This window comes from Notamacropus eugenii, chromosome 6 (assembly GCF_028372415.1).
Source record: "Notamacropus eugenii isolate mMacEug1 chromosome 6, mMacEug1.pri_v2, whole genome shotgun sequence".
Taxonomy (NCBI): Eukaryota; Metazoa; Chordata; class Mammalia; order Diprotodontia; family Macropodidae; genus Notamacropus; species Notamacropus eugenii.
Window position 1 is genome coordinate 33140076 of NC_092877.1, and position 13806 is coordinate 33153881.

The 13806-nt window shown below is 42.8% G+C and overlaps 1 protein-coding gene across 9 annotated transcripts in view; it reads right to left on the reverse strand.

Annotated features, from left to right (window-relative positions):
* The window catches only part of MICAL2 (microtubule associated monooxygenase, calponin and LIM domain containing 2), a 253290-nt gene that overhangs the window by 161768 nt on the left and 77716 nt on the right, over nucleotides 1-13806 (reverse strand). For all 9 annotated transcript variants that reach the window (XR_011969323.1, XM_072619419.1, XM_072619417.1 and 6 more), the window contains exon 3: nucleotides 3034-3241. Coding sequence is in view for 8 of the 9 variants with exons in the window: in XM_072619419.1 (XP_072475520.1) it covers nucleotides 3034-3241 (208 nt within the window). In the remaining variant the exon portion in view is untranslated. The remainder of the gene's footprint in view (nucleotides 1-3033; nucleotides 3242-13806) is intronic.

Below are 13806 nucleotides of genomic sequence, written 5' to 3' on the forward strand. Positions count from 1 at the left end.
GTCAGCAAAGGAGGCCCCTGGGATTAGCGGGCAGGAGGGAAGGTGGGACTGCCTACAGGCTTCAACTCAGTCATGCTGGATGCATGGATCATGTTTCATACCTTTCAGGATGTGTGAGGCGCTGAAGGTAGAGTGTGTGTCTGTGTGTGTATGAGTGTGTAGCTATGTCTTCCTCCCAAGAGCATGCTGGTAAATGACGGGGTGTGTACTCATGACAGACTTTTAAGTTTAATTTACATTATTAATTCATATATTCTCTATCACTTTTATAAGTCTAGACAACCAACAAAACAATGAACCAAGCCCTGATTTGTAGGCTTGCTGATTTCTGAGATGTAAACGCTCACATTGAACCATCAGCTCTGCCCATTCAGGCTGGCTCCAGCACAGCCCCACCTCCTCTAGCCTGTGGAATGTGCAGGATGCTCCACCAGTGGGCAGAGAGGCTGCGATAGGAACAGAGATGAAAAGTGAAAAATGGAAGAAAGGGGGAGGGGAAGGGGTGTTCTTGGGCTGGAACAGGAAAGAAAGAGGTGGCTGCTGCCAGAATCCTACCTGAAGAGAAGAAGAGCAGAGGGCTTCCCAGGAGGGAAACCTCTGCAGCTCCTGGAATAGGGACAACGTGATAAACTGGGAAGAAGCCCAGGACAGGAAATATCCAGGGTTCAAGTCCCACCCAGACATACATGGGCCCTGGGACTCTGGGCAGGTCACTCAGCTTCTCAGGGACCCAGGGAATGCTCTTAAGGCTAGAAGCTGCAAAACAGGTGCTAATCTAACCAGCATTGCTAGAGAGAGGGCCTGACTTAGAGCTCCTCTCCACTGATGAGGAAGGAGAGGAGAGGGAGGGGCAGGGGCAGGGAGAAGGGAGGGGAAGGGGCAGGAAAGAAGGAGAGGGGAGGGGAGGGGAGTGAGGAGGGGAGAAGAGGGGGGAGGGGAGGGGAGTGAGGAGGGGAGAGGAGGGGGGAGGGGAGGGGAGGGAAGTGGGGAGGGGAGGGGAGGGGAGGGGGGAAGGAAAGGAGAGGAGGTGAGGAGAGGAGGCAGGGCAGAAGTTTTAAATGATGATAGAAGAGAGCTGCTTGGAAATAAATGTCTCAACTTTCTTGTAAAATATGAAAGTATGACATCTTCTCTAATACTAAGGATGCAATAATCTCAAATTTCAAAGAAGTCACTATATTGGCATGTGACTTGATTTTAAGATCCCTTTTGCAGTCCATTTTAGGCAAGTTATTTATCCCAGGTCCCTAGCCTGCCCCCACCCCAACCTTAAACCTTTGCCCCTAGCTTCTAAGAAGAGCTCCTAAGGCCTGAGCCCTCTATCTTCAGCCAACGTTTTATATTCCATTTAAAGAAACCCGAGCTCAGAGGACAAAATCCTAGACTCTCCCAGTCAGACGTCTCCCCCATGACTTGCTCTGTATGTGACCCTGACCATATGGCCTCTGTCCTGAACAAGCAAGTCATGCTTCGAAAATTCTGTTGAGTTGTAGAACATATTTTAGAAGAAACTGACAAGTTGGAACTCCTCCAGGCAGGCCACCAGGATATTCATGACAAATCAAAACTATACTATATAAAGATTATATGAGATGACCTGGAATATTTGACTAAGAGAAGATTAGACTGAGGGGAGGGGAGGGAAACCGACAGGTGTTTCCAGCTATACAAATGGCTTTCCTATGTTTACTGGGGGCAAAATGATGTTCAATCAAATCCAAATCCCAGGCAGATGAATGAACTTTTAGATTAGCACTGCCCACTTGGGCTCTAACTCAAAAAAGCCCTTGTTAGAGACTTAGATTACCTCACAGGAAACAGGAGATGAAAGATGCTCATTGAATAGGCATCAAACCAACTTTGTTGACAAAACTTAGTGAAATTGGGATAGAAATCTTAGCCCAGGGAATCGGTCGACTCAGAGTCAGCTGGTGGCACAGAAGATGGAACACTGGGCCTGGATTCAAGAAGATCTGACTCCAAATCCTGCCTCAGACATGTGCTAGCTATGTGACCCTGGACAAGTCAATTAACCTCTGCCTATCTCAGTTTCCTCATCTGTAAACTGGGGAAAATAATAACAGCGCTTACCTCCTAGGGTTGTTTCGAAACTCATGAGGTAATATCTGTAAAGCACTTAACTTAGTGCCTGGCACACAGTAGGCATTTAATAATATAATAAGGCATTTTTTTGGCCCAGTGAGAAATCAAGACTTATTCTGTGAAACTCGGAAGACACTAACGGGGAATGTTGGAAGGGATGAGATTTCTAAGCAGCAAGGAACTTGAAAAGACTACTTTGGAATCAGAAAACCTCTGTTCAGGTTCCCTTCCCCAGGCATTCTGGCCATATGACACTGAGTGATCAACCCTTTAAGTTACCTGAGCTGCCCTCTATGTTGGTGAAAGCTATTTCCATACCCAAAATGAAGTCACTTACAAATTACAGACCAGTCACTGATCTGCATATGTAGAGAGATTTTCTATGCCCCCAGGAGCTCCTTAAACCAAATAAATCCAGGTCCAAGCCTTTCCCACCCTTCAAAAAAGTACTTACTTTCTGTTAGAACTACCCCCAAATCATATGGGCTGCCTTAGGATGAAATGATGGTCTTATCGCTGAAGGCTGGATGATCATCGGGGATTCTGTAGGGCTAATTATTTTTTACAACAATGATCTAATATTTATAGAGTAGTTTAAAATCTGGCAAAGCCCTTTATACACGTTATCTTATTTGATACTTACCAGAACCCTGTAAGGTAGGTGGTAGACCACTCTGCTCAACTCTCAGAGCCCTTGGAATGTACAAGTCTCCTCCCTGAATTCCATCCACTTTCTTCTCCAGAGAACAGGACGCACTATCTTACCTTTCCTCTCAAGAGGTGCCCCAGAAGGAGGAAACACGTTTCTGTTTATCCAACTACAAAAAGCAACCTCTGTAAAATTACCCCAGCACTGGCTCTCCATCAGCTCCCCAGAGATGCCTCTGCAGACTCACCCCCACCCAATGTGGAGCTGCTTTGTGCACTTACTGATGTGGTCGATGGAGCCCGCGCAGAATTTCCCGTAGAACTTTTTGGCACCAAGGCCCCGCAGGTCATGAATGGTGAATGGCCAAAGGTGCAACACATTGTTTCTGGAGAAAGTATCTCTCTTCTCCACCACGACTACTTTGGCTCCCAGATAGGCGAGCTCAATGGCAGTACGTAAGCCGCAGGGTCCTCCTCCAATCACCAGACACTACAGGAAAGACAAGAAAGCAACAACTGTCAGTGACCACCAAGTTCGCTGTCCACCAACAGAGGGGCCTGAAGTCAATCCATCAACAAGCATTAGTGGTGTGGTGGACAGAGCATGAGATCTGGGGTTGGATCTGAGTTCAAATGTTGCCTCAGACTCTTACTAGTCACATGAGATCTTTAGGCAAGCAATATAACCTCTTGGCCTTGATTTGCTCATCACAATAGCAAGTATCTCACAGGGTTATGGTGAAGATCGAATGAAATCACAAACGTCTAGTGGCTTTGCAGACCTTAAAGTTTTATATAAAAGCTATTCTAAGAAATAAGTACCTACTATGTATAGCCCCTGTGGTAGATGCTAGAGACATAAAGACAAAAGCGAAACCACAAACATTTGTCATTTTGTAGAAAGGCTCCATCTTTACAGAACTCATAGTCTAGTAAAGGTGATAAGGGATTCAAAGGAGATAGCTAATCTTCCAGCTGAATACCCAGTGAGAAAAAGCAGGGTATAGTAGATGGCTAGCCCTGGAATCAGGAAGACCTGGGCTCAAGTCTTGCCTTTGGGTGAACACAGTAAGAAATTTTAGTGCCAATTAGTTAACAAGCATTTATTATGCTCCACTATATGCCAGGCACTGTGATAGGCACTAGTACTTGAAGAAAGAAGCAGTGCTTTCTCAGAAAAAGATTACATTCTGATGGGAAACTCTCTGAGACAAGAAATTCCACAGGAGCTGTCAATCTGCATCATTGGAAGACATCTCCATACCAGGAATTCCATACATGAATGAAATCACAGATCCAAGGAGGGGGGAAAGTGCCCAGTGACAGGGAAGAGATCAATTTGAGTTTGGGCAGGGACTTTCAAGGAAGGCTTTGCAGAAGAGGTGGGACTGGATTTGGGCATTAAAGGTGAGGTGGGATTTTGCCAGGCCAAGGGCAATCTAGTTGAGATAAAACATCAGACCTGTTCAGAGAACAGAAAGGCAGCAAGACAGAAGCCACCTCCCCTGTAACTTTCCAAATTCAAATGCCCCTTTGCCAGCCACAGCTCCCTCCTAAGTGTTGTTTCCCCTTTAAGAAGTCCTACTAATCCACTCTTGTGAAGTGGTCCAACCATTCGGGAGGACAATTTAGAACTGTGCCCAAAGCAATACCACTACTAGGTCTGTATCTCAAAAAGATGGAAGAAAAAGGAAAAGTTCCTATTTGTACAACAACATTTATACAGCCCTTTTTGTGTTGGCAAAGAATTGGAGATTAAAGGGACGTTCATTCATTGGGGAATGGCTGAACAAGTTGTAGCACTTGATTATGATGGAATACTATTATGCTATTAGAAATGATGAGCGGGCAGACTTCAGAAAAACCCAGGAAGACTTACATGAACCGATACACAGTGAAGTGAGCAGAGCTAAGAGAACATTGTACACCATAACAGCAATACTGAATGATGATCAACCAGGAATGACTTAGCTATTCGAAATACAATGATCCAAGACAATTCCAAAAGACCTAGGATGAAAAATGCTATCTGCCTCCAGAGACAGAACTAATGGAATCTGAATGTAGAACAAAGCATACTTTTTAAACTTTATTTTTCTTGGGGTTTTTTTTTTGTCTGTGTTCTCTTTTGCAACATGACTAATACGTAAATATGTTTTGCATGACTACACATGTATAATAATCAACCTGCTTGTTTTCTCAGCTGGTGGGGGGGGAAGGGAGGTATTTGAGAACTCAAAAATCATAAAAAACAAATGTTAAAAGTTGTTTCTACATGTTACATTCTTTACAAAAAAGGATATAAATCCTTTGAGCATAGGGAGTGTGTGTGTATGTGTGCACATGCACACACTGAGACTTTAGCACAGTGCTTGCCACATAGAAAAGCACTTACATGAATGAGTGGATGAAAATTAATTTACCCTCTGAGGTAGCAAGGCACAGTAGAAAGAGTGGTGGACCTTTAGAGTCAGAGGATTGTGGTGTTTGTCCTTCGTTGCCAAAGAAGACCATGCCATCACAGAAATGATGACATGACTTGCACTTGACTTTGTTTTGAGTGAGGGCTGTAGTTCCAATAGCATTTGTCACCACCAGTGTTATCTCTAGCAAGTTCCTTCCCCTTTCTAAGTCTCAGTTTCCCCATATGAAATGGAGATGGGTTAGATGATCTCATAAGTCCCTTCTAGCTCTGAAGCTTCTTTCAGGAGACAATAGCTCGAAGTGACCCGCAGTGGACTGTCCAAGCTGAGGGAAACAGTTCTAAGAGTCTGAGGACAAACTGCCTCCAGCCAGTCGAACAGGCCAGCAGGCTTCAGGCTAAGCCTGGGTTTCATTCTTTGACATCTCTGAGTCTTTGGAAAACAAGCCTCCATGCTCAGGGTCAAATCTTATCTTTTACAAACTATGCAACCCTCCCTCTGTGAATTCAGGGCACACTCAGAGGCCTCTGGGACAGATAAAACCTGCATTTCAGAAGCTCTCCTGCCCTAAGCTAGGCTGACCTGCTGGATCAAATCTACCCTTCCCATTTGTTCTTTTTTATCAAAAAGCCTTTCTAGATACAGTGGATGAAAATCACAAGGGAAATGAAGCCATCTGTCAGATAACGCTCCAACCAGGGATGTCTTCACCAAACTCTGATAGGTCCCATTCGCTTTATTTATGGTCACAGAGGAACCCAAGCCCCTGTTCATGTCTGGAAGTTCATTATCTCCCAATCCACAGACTTCTGAGAGTTCTAGCATGTTGCCAAAGAATGACTCGTGTGTCAAAGCATGACCTATATGTCCCAACTCAGAATTTCTGAGGTCTGTCTCGAGGTTAAGTCTGGATTCACTACATTTCTTTGTGGTTAGTTTATCCTTTCCTGTTTGGCCAAATGCTAAGCTCAGTCCTTTCTGTTATCATGAGGACAAGGATTGAGTAAGAGATGGAAGGAGAGGGGAGAAGAGTCCTAATCTCTCACCAAAGTCCTAACCCAGAACTAAATCCTGCAATGGTCAGAGAGAGGGAAAACCCCTTTCCCTAAGTTCAGGCAGCTCTATATTGGGAAGGCCACAAACAGTTGGGCTGCTTTACTGAACCTTCTAGACATTTGTGTGTCCTTAGTCAAAGTCAACCTGGGGCCACACACAAAATTTTCTATGTCCCCTACAGGGTAAGCCGCATGCCTGGATGTTCACCCCAGATTCTAAAATCAAAGGAAATCCCAATGGATCCAATAAGATCAAGGAGATAATTAACATTTATATGGCATTTTCAAGGTTACAAAACGTTTTATGTACTTTATCTCACAGGATCCTCAGAACTACCCTGGAAGATAAGTACTACAGGCATCATGATGTCCATTTCCAGATGGGGAAACTGAGGCTCAGAAAGGGAGATCACCTTCCATCAACTGTAAATATTCAGTACAGACACTTATTTAAATGCCTCCTCCATCAGAATGTCAGCTCCCTGAAAGCAGGGATGTGGTTGTGCCTTTCTTTGTGTCCCCAGCACTGATCAAAGCAAGTGAAGAACTCTGATCCTCTTGCACCAAGTCTGAATTCAGAACTAATCACCACAACAGTTGGTGGGGAGGAAAACACCTCTCATTAAAGGACATCATCATCATCGTCATCTTCATAAAAGACATTACATAATAAGCACCTAATAAATGCTTGTTGACTGGCTAACTCTTTGCCTGATGTCACACACTGGTTCTATGTCGGACCCAGGACCAAACTTAGATTTCTTGACTGAGGCAAACACCAAATCTACCAGGCCACTCCAGAGCAGAGGCTGGTAAGGGTCCAAATGAAAGAAAAAAAGAGAGGTGAGGAAGAGGGAAGGGCACAGGAACTAGGAAGAAAAAAAGGCAGGATCTGAACCCAAGGAGTGGAAAGAGGTCGACGTCAAGAATCAGCAGCTCTGGGTTTGCCCATGGGCAAATCATTTCATTTCTCTAGGCCTTGGTTTCCTCATCTGTAAAATAAGACATCAGGACTAGCTGACCTCTAAGGTCCCTTATATCTCTCAATCTCTGATTCTCATGACTCCAAGTTCAGACAATGGGAGAAAATTCAGGGCAGAAGTTATCCAGATTGGAGAAAGGTATCCCCCACAGATACACACAGAAGCTGGACCTTTCCACTCTTTACAAGCCTATCTGCAATGACAACAAGAACTCAGAATCCAAACTGGTGGCTGCCAGCTCCTTCTGCCCTTTTCTCATCCGAATTCCCACAGAACCAGCCGTGCTATTCAAACATGCCCCATGCAGGGCTCTGGTGGTTTTCACCAGCTGCCCTGTGATAACTGCAAACTGAAATGATGCCTTCAAAACCCAACGAGTCCCTAGAGGATTAGTCATAACCAGACAGCCAAGTCCTAAACTTCTCAGTCTACAAGATTCTGGCAACCAGATCCATTCATGCTCCTGCCAGGCAATGGGCTTGAACTTCCTGGACCCACACCCAGAGGGAAGGGGAGAAGGTCTCCAGGGAGACCCAAGTCAGCCATGGTTAATGTCCCTCCCACCCAGGCTGGAAGGTGGGACTCAGCTGGCTGATACCCTGCATATCATTCTGGAGCCTTTGATTAATTATCTAGTTAGGATATTCAGAGCCAAGAACAGCAGGAAGTCCATTGTATAGATAAGTCCCTACAGTGTTTAGGCTTCAGCGTTTATTAAATACCAAGACCAACAGCACATGGAAAAAATGGCTCTTTGTTTACGTGTGAGGACAGAAGAGGGGGGGTCCCTACACCGGCGTCTACTACTGAAAAAGTCTGAGAAAGCTGAAAGGCCAGGAGATGTCTCCTGAATGAAGCACAATCCTCCCCTCACCCTGGGATTTCACTCTGATTCCTGTAACTACAAGTTCATAACTCAGTCCACAAATTAAGGACTCAGGCTGCTCCAATGTTAAAACCCATCTGTCCCTCAACCTTTGCAGAATCACTGTTCCAGACGCAAGATATTATTGGGTGAATGACATTGGCTCCCTCTACCTACTTCTCTAGGATGGAACCTCATGAAACAAAATGTGTTCTGGACCCTTCAAAGCACCAGGGAATTACCAACATAGCAACTGAGAGGAGAACCCAGGAAACAGTAGTTCTAATTTGAATAATCCAGACTCTCTTTTTTGGACCAGCAGAGAAGCCCTCCAGAAGCCTGAGGCATGAGCATCTCCCAGGTAACTGAAGCTCCATGCCTATGGAGGTTATGATTCCTGGGCAAACTTAGGAATAGCATTATGGGCAGCATCTAGCTCCACAGGTCACTGTGGGAGAAAGGATCATAGAATCAGAGATTCAGAGAAGGACAGCTTTCAAAAGTCCAATCCCCTAATTTACAGGCAAGGAAACTGAGCCCCAAAGATATGAAGTGACTCACCCATGGTTACCCAAACAAGTAATCATCTGATGTGGGATATTCCAACCCAGGTTTTCCTGACTAGTATCCAGGTATAGTATCCTGTCGTCTTCACTACGCCTTCTGTGGAAGTGGAGTACATTTCTAGGTACAGTGAAGTCCATTTTATAGAATCACTAGGCAGTGGGCTCAGTTTTTCATGGGGGCCAATAAGTATATCACAGGCTGCACCCTTAAGGTCTCCATGCCTCCTTCCATATGCCCTGGAGTGGAACTTTCCTTGGGGTGGTATCTCCCCAAGTTAGAATGAGATCTCCTCAGAGGAGAAGCAGCTTCATATTTTCATTTGCATTCCCTGTAGTTAGCACATAGAAATTGCTTCTTCACTCATCCATCATGGTATATAAAAATATTAGAATCCTGATTATGTTCCTAAATCACGAGTGCCATTTGGACAGCTCTATTGGTGATCAGGGGACTGGCTGACACTTCAACAGATCCTTCTGCTTTGAGCCCTCCTGCAGTTACTTCCCTGATAAGGTCTTACTATCTCACAGTCATACCCAAAGCAGCTAGATCTACACACATGGAAATTATAGGTGCCACTGACTCCACTTATCCATGCTTTATGATGTTCTAGGTTGAATCTGCCAAAGTGGTAGAGCTGGCTACGTGGCAGTCTTGATATGTTCTACAAAATATGGCATTCCTATGTGATCGGACTTCTCAAACCATGCCTACAGAAACCTATGATTCACCAAAGGCTTTGGGGGAAAAAGAAACATAATTGTGGACATGCACACACAGCTAACCTTAGCCCAATGGAAGGGCCCTAGACTTGAAGTCAGGGAGACTTGGATTCAAATCCCTTCTCAGATACCTATATGAACTGTGTGACACTGGGCAAGTTTCAACTTAGCCCCTCTATGCCTCAGTTTCCTAATCTGTAAAATGAAGGTGTTGGATTTGATAACCTTCCCTACTCTAAATCTATTATCAAAATTTATTTAATGTCTGTGTTGATCATATGGAACACGGGAATTCAATGGTTTTAAAAGACCATCAAGGATTAGCTGAAATCCATCACATGACTAAAAAGTTAGCTTCTTATTGGCCTAAAAGTCAATGAAGGCACCTAGTAGGCATATGATGAAATCAATCATTTGAGACCTGGCCTGTTGCCATGGAATGCACAACAAACAATGTCCATTTATATTTTTTTGTGGGTTGTTTTTACTTGGTTTTGTACCAGTGTCCATTCTGGATAAAATCAGGAAGTTTGAAGAGACCAGCAAAAGTATTAATAATGAAGAGGCTGATGATAGGCTGAAATTCAATAAGCTATTATGTAGAAGGATTGGATTTATTTTGCTTCACTCCAGAAGAGAGACCTAGGGGTAATGGAATGGAACCTTAGGAAGGCAGACTAGCTCAGTTATAAGGAAAAGCATCCTCATGGTTAGAGCTACATAAAAGTGTTACGGGATGCTTCATGAAGTTGTAAATATTCCATCACCAGCTCTTTAAGCAGAGGTGGTACAACCATGGACAGGGCTCCCTAGTAATAAAATAAAACACAATATGCATATATTAAATGCCTATTTTAGTCAGCACATGGAGATGGGAGCTACAATGGAATGAAAAAGCCCCTGCCCTTGAAAAAGATTATACTCTATCAGAATGAAGCAACATGTAAACAGATAAATATATAACATGATTATTTTGAGAGAGGGAAAAAGTGAGGAGAGGGGCAGGGGGGTAGGGGAGAGGAGAGGGGAGAAAGGTGGATAAGAGAGAACAAGACTACTAACAAGTGAGAGAGTAAGGACAAATTTTCAATAGAACATGGAGCATGAGCTAAGCCTTAAAGGAGATCAGGTCTTCTAGGAAGTGAAGGTGCTGAGAAAGTGCATTCCAGGCACAGTGATAGACTGAGCAAAAACACAAAGACAAGATAAAGAATGTTGTGGTGACCAAAAACTGGAAATCAAAGGGATTCCCATCAACTTGGGAATGGCTGAACAAGTTGTTATATTTGAATGTAATGGAATACTATTGTGCTATGAGAAACGATGAACAGGAAGACTTCAGAGAAGCCTGGAAAGATTTATATGATCTGATGCTAAGTGAAAGGAGCAGAACACCAGGAGAACTTTATACACAGTAACAACCACAGTGTGCAAGGAATTTTTCTGGTAGACTTAGAATTTCATTGAAATGCATGAACTTAAACATTTCCAAAGGACTCTTGAGACAAAACACCTTCCACCTCCAGAGAAAGAACTATGGAATTGAATAGCAGACAGAAACAGACCATTTTCTTTTGCATTATGTTATATTTTGTTTTGTTTTATGGTTTCCCCCATTCATTTTAATTCTTCTATGCCACATGCATTTAATAGAAATGTACTTGTCAAACCTATATAAGATTATATGCCATCTCAGGGAGGGAGTGGGGAAGGAAGGAGGAATAAGACAGAAGGAGTGGAAAAAAATCTAAGATATATGGAAGTGACTGTTGAACACTGAAAACAAATAAAATAATTCAATTTAAAAAAATAAAAGATAAAGAATGTTGATTCAGGGAACATCAATTAGGCCAGTTTGGACAATGAATAGCATGAAAACAGAGAGGCACAGAAAAATTTTTATGAACTGATCCAAGACAAAGTATGCAGAATCAGCAAGAATCATAAACACAATCACTAAGGCAACATTAATGGAAGGAATAAAAATGCAACACAGAAAACTGAATGCTATGAAATTATAATAAGGAAGCCTGGACCTGAAGAAGAGAGAGAAGGATGCACTTTCCTCCCTTCTTTGTAGAGGTGGAGAACTACAGATGTGGAACACTCTACATGATGTTTGATTTAGTTGATAGGTTGGTTAATTTCACTGATTTCCCCCTCTTTTTATTCTTTGTAATAAAGGATGACTCACTGAGTGAAAAGGGGTGAGGGATATGTTGGGAAACAAAAGTAATATAAAGACAAAATATATCAATAAAAATTATTTTTACAGAGAGAGCCAGAAATTCCCTTTGGCTAGGAAATGGTAGGATGATGGCAGCCCCTTGGAGGTGGAGGGAAGAGCTACAACAAATGGAAGGAACCCAGAGGGAGGAAAGGAGCATTGAATACTGGTTATCCTCCCAAGCTAGGCCGGTGGCCCCAGGCTAGTTAGACTGAATCAACACTTTATAAGAAATTTAATCCTCTGTGAATGGCTAAACACAATGGCAGGCATCCCCTGACAGACACTGTCAAAGCTCAAAGAATGCCAACCTTTGCCATTTTATCTAACTAATCTTAGTCAATTCTGTCCAATTAGATGGACTTCCATCACCCAAAGCTCCCTACTCTCTCCACCTTATTTATATCCATATTTTTCCCTTCCTCTTCCCTCTCCCTGGCATGTTCCTCCTAACCTATGTCATAGGCTAACGAGTGGCTCCTTCTATCAAGGCTGTACCCCATTAACACCCAGAATTACAGAACAGATTAGGCTAGACCAAAGTCTAGAAACACTTCAAGAATATGCTCTTTGCCTTTTACTATTCAGAGATACCCAACCCTTACTGGGAGGTCCCAGAGAAAAAGCCAGGCATAGGCATCACCATCACCCCTCACCTACTCCAATTGCTCCGATGTCAGCAGAGGGAAAAAATAAATACCTGAGCACAGCAATTGCTATCACCAACCCCCCAGGCCTATTCTGAGTTCTTAAAGAGAGTGCAGAGTTGACCTTTTCATTCTGAGATATCATTGAGTCAGCTGTCATGTTCCTCAACCAAGAGCCAAGTCAAAAGTCAACGAGACCAAGGTGAGAAAGAAAATCAAGGGGGAAGATACTTTGTCTTCTCTGTTTATAAGGCATGTGGATGCAAAGCCTTTTATTCCTAAATTTTAGAACTTGAACCAATCATGGAAAAAGACTCCAAACAAGCCCAGTCCTCGATTGTATTCTGTTAGCCTTCATTTTTGTTTTTTTATGTCTTTTAAAAAAATATCCGTCATGGTCATTAACCCTAAAAGCAGCTCTCAATTTTATTCTAACCATCCCTCCACTTTATTTTTTGTTTTCTTGTTGCCTTTTTCTTTTAACACAAATCATTTCCCATTGGACTTCCTACTGTGATCCCTTAGCCCTCCCTTGTAACAACAGAAATCATTTCAGCATACCTGACCAATGAGAAAACCCTGGCCTGACAGGACATAATTCCCTCCTGAAGTCCCCCCACACTGTCTTCCATGGGGAGAGAGTAAGTTTCATCATGTGTTCGTCAGTTGAACATTAGTCAGTTAATTTTGTCTGACTGACAATGTCTCAATATTACCATATCACCCACTCCCCAAGTTTGTCCCACACTGTCAGGACCAGGGCAGACCCCATTCCCACACCCCCTTCGCTACTGAGACACAGGAGGGAATCAGAGAATCAGCATTTAGTCTTCCTATGCCATAGCTAATTCTTTTTTTTTAAGTATCCTATGAACTTAAGAAACATCAAAGAATATGAACATTTCCGCCTACAAAAAACAGAAAGGATTATATATGAAATGGTAAATCTCCATTACATACAGCTTAATTTTTTAATATATATTAAATTTAACGGTAGTACCCACACTACCCTTGCTGGTCTGTAATCCTTCTAGAAGGATCTAGAACTTCCTTCTAGTTTCTTTGTATTTTAAAAATATTTTACTAGCTCTCCTTTCTTTTTCCCATCACTATTACCAGTCTCCCCCAGTCCCTCCAAAAAACCTTTCCAAACTTCCCAATGAAAGCTCTCTCTTGAAGCAAATAAAGACAGTCAAGCAAAACTAATATATGCATTTTTTATCAGTGAAAATGCATATCTCATTTGGTCCCACTAGTCCACCACCTCTCTGTCAAGAGATGGGCCACATGTTTCATCATTAGTCTTCAGAAGTTACGACTAGTTATTGCATTAATCAGAATTCTTCAATTTTTCACAACTATTTTCCTCTATAATACTATAGTTAGTATACAAATGGTTCTACGAGTTCTACTCACTTCACATCAGTTCATACGAATCCTCTAACCTTTTCTAATCCTCTAACCTTCAAACCTTTTCTTTTCACCTTATGACCCAATAATATTCTATTACATTCATATGCCTTAATTTGCTCAAACATTATCTAACTAATAGACATCGATTTTCAT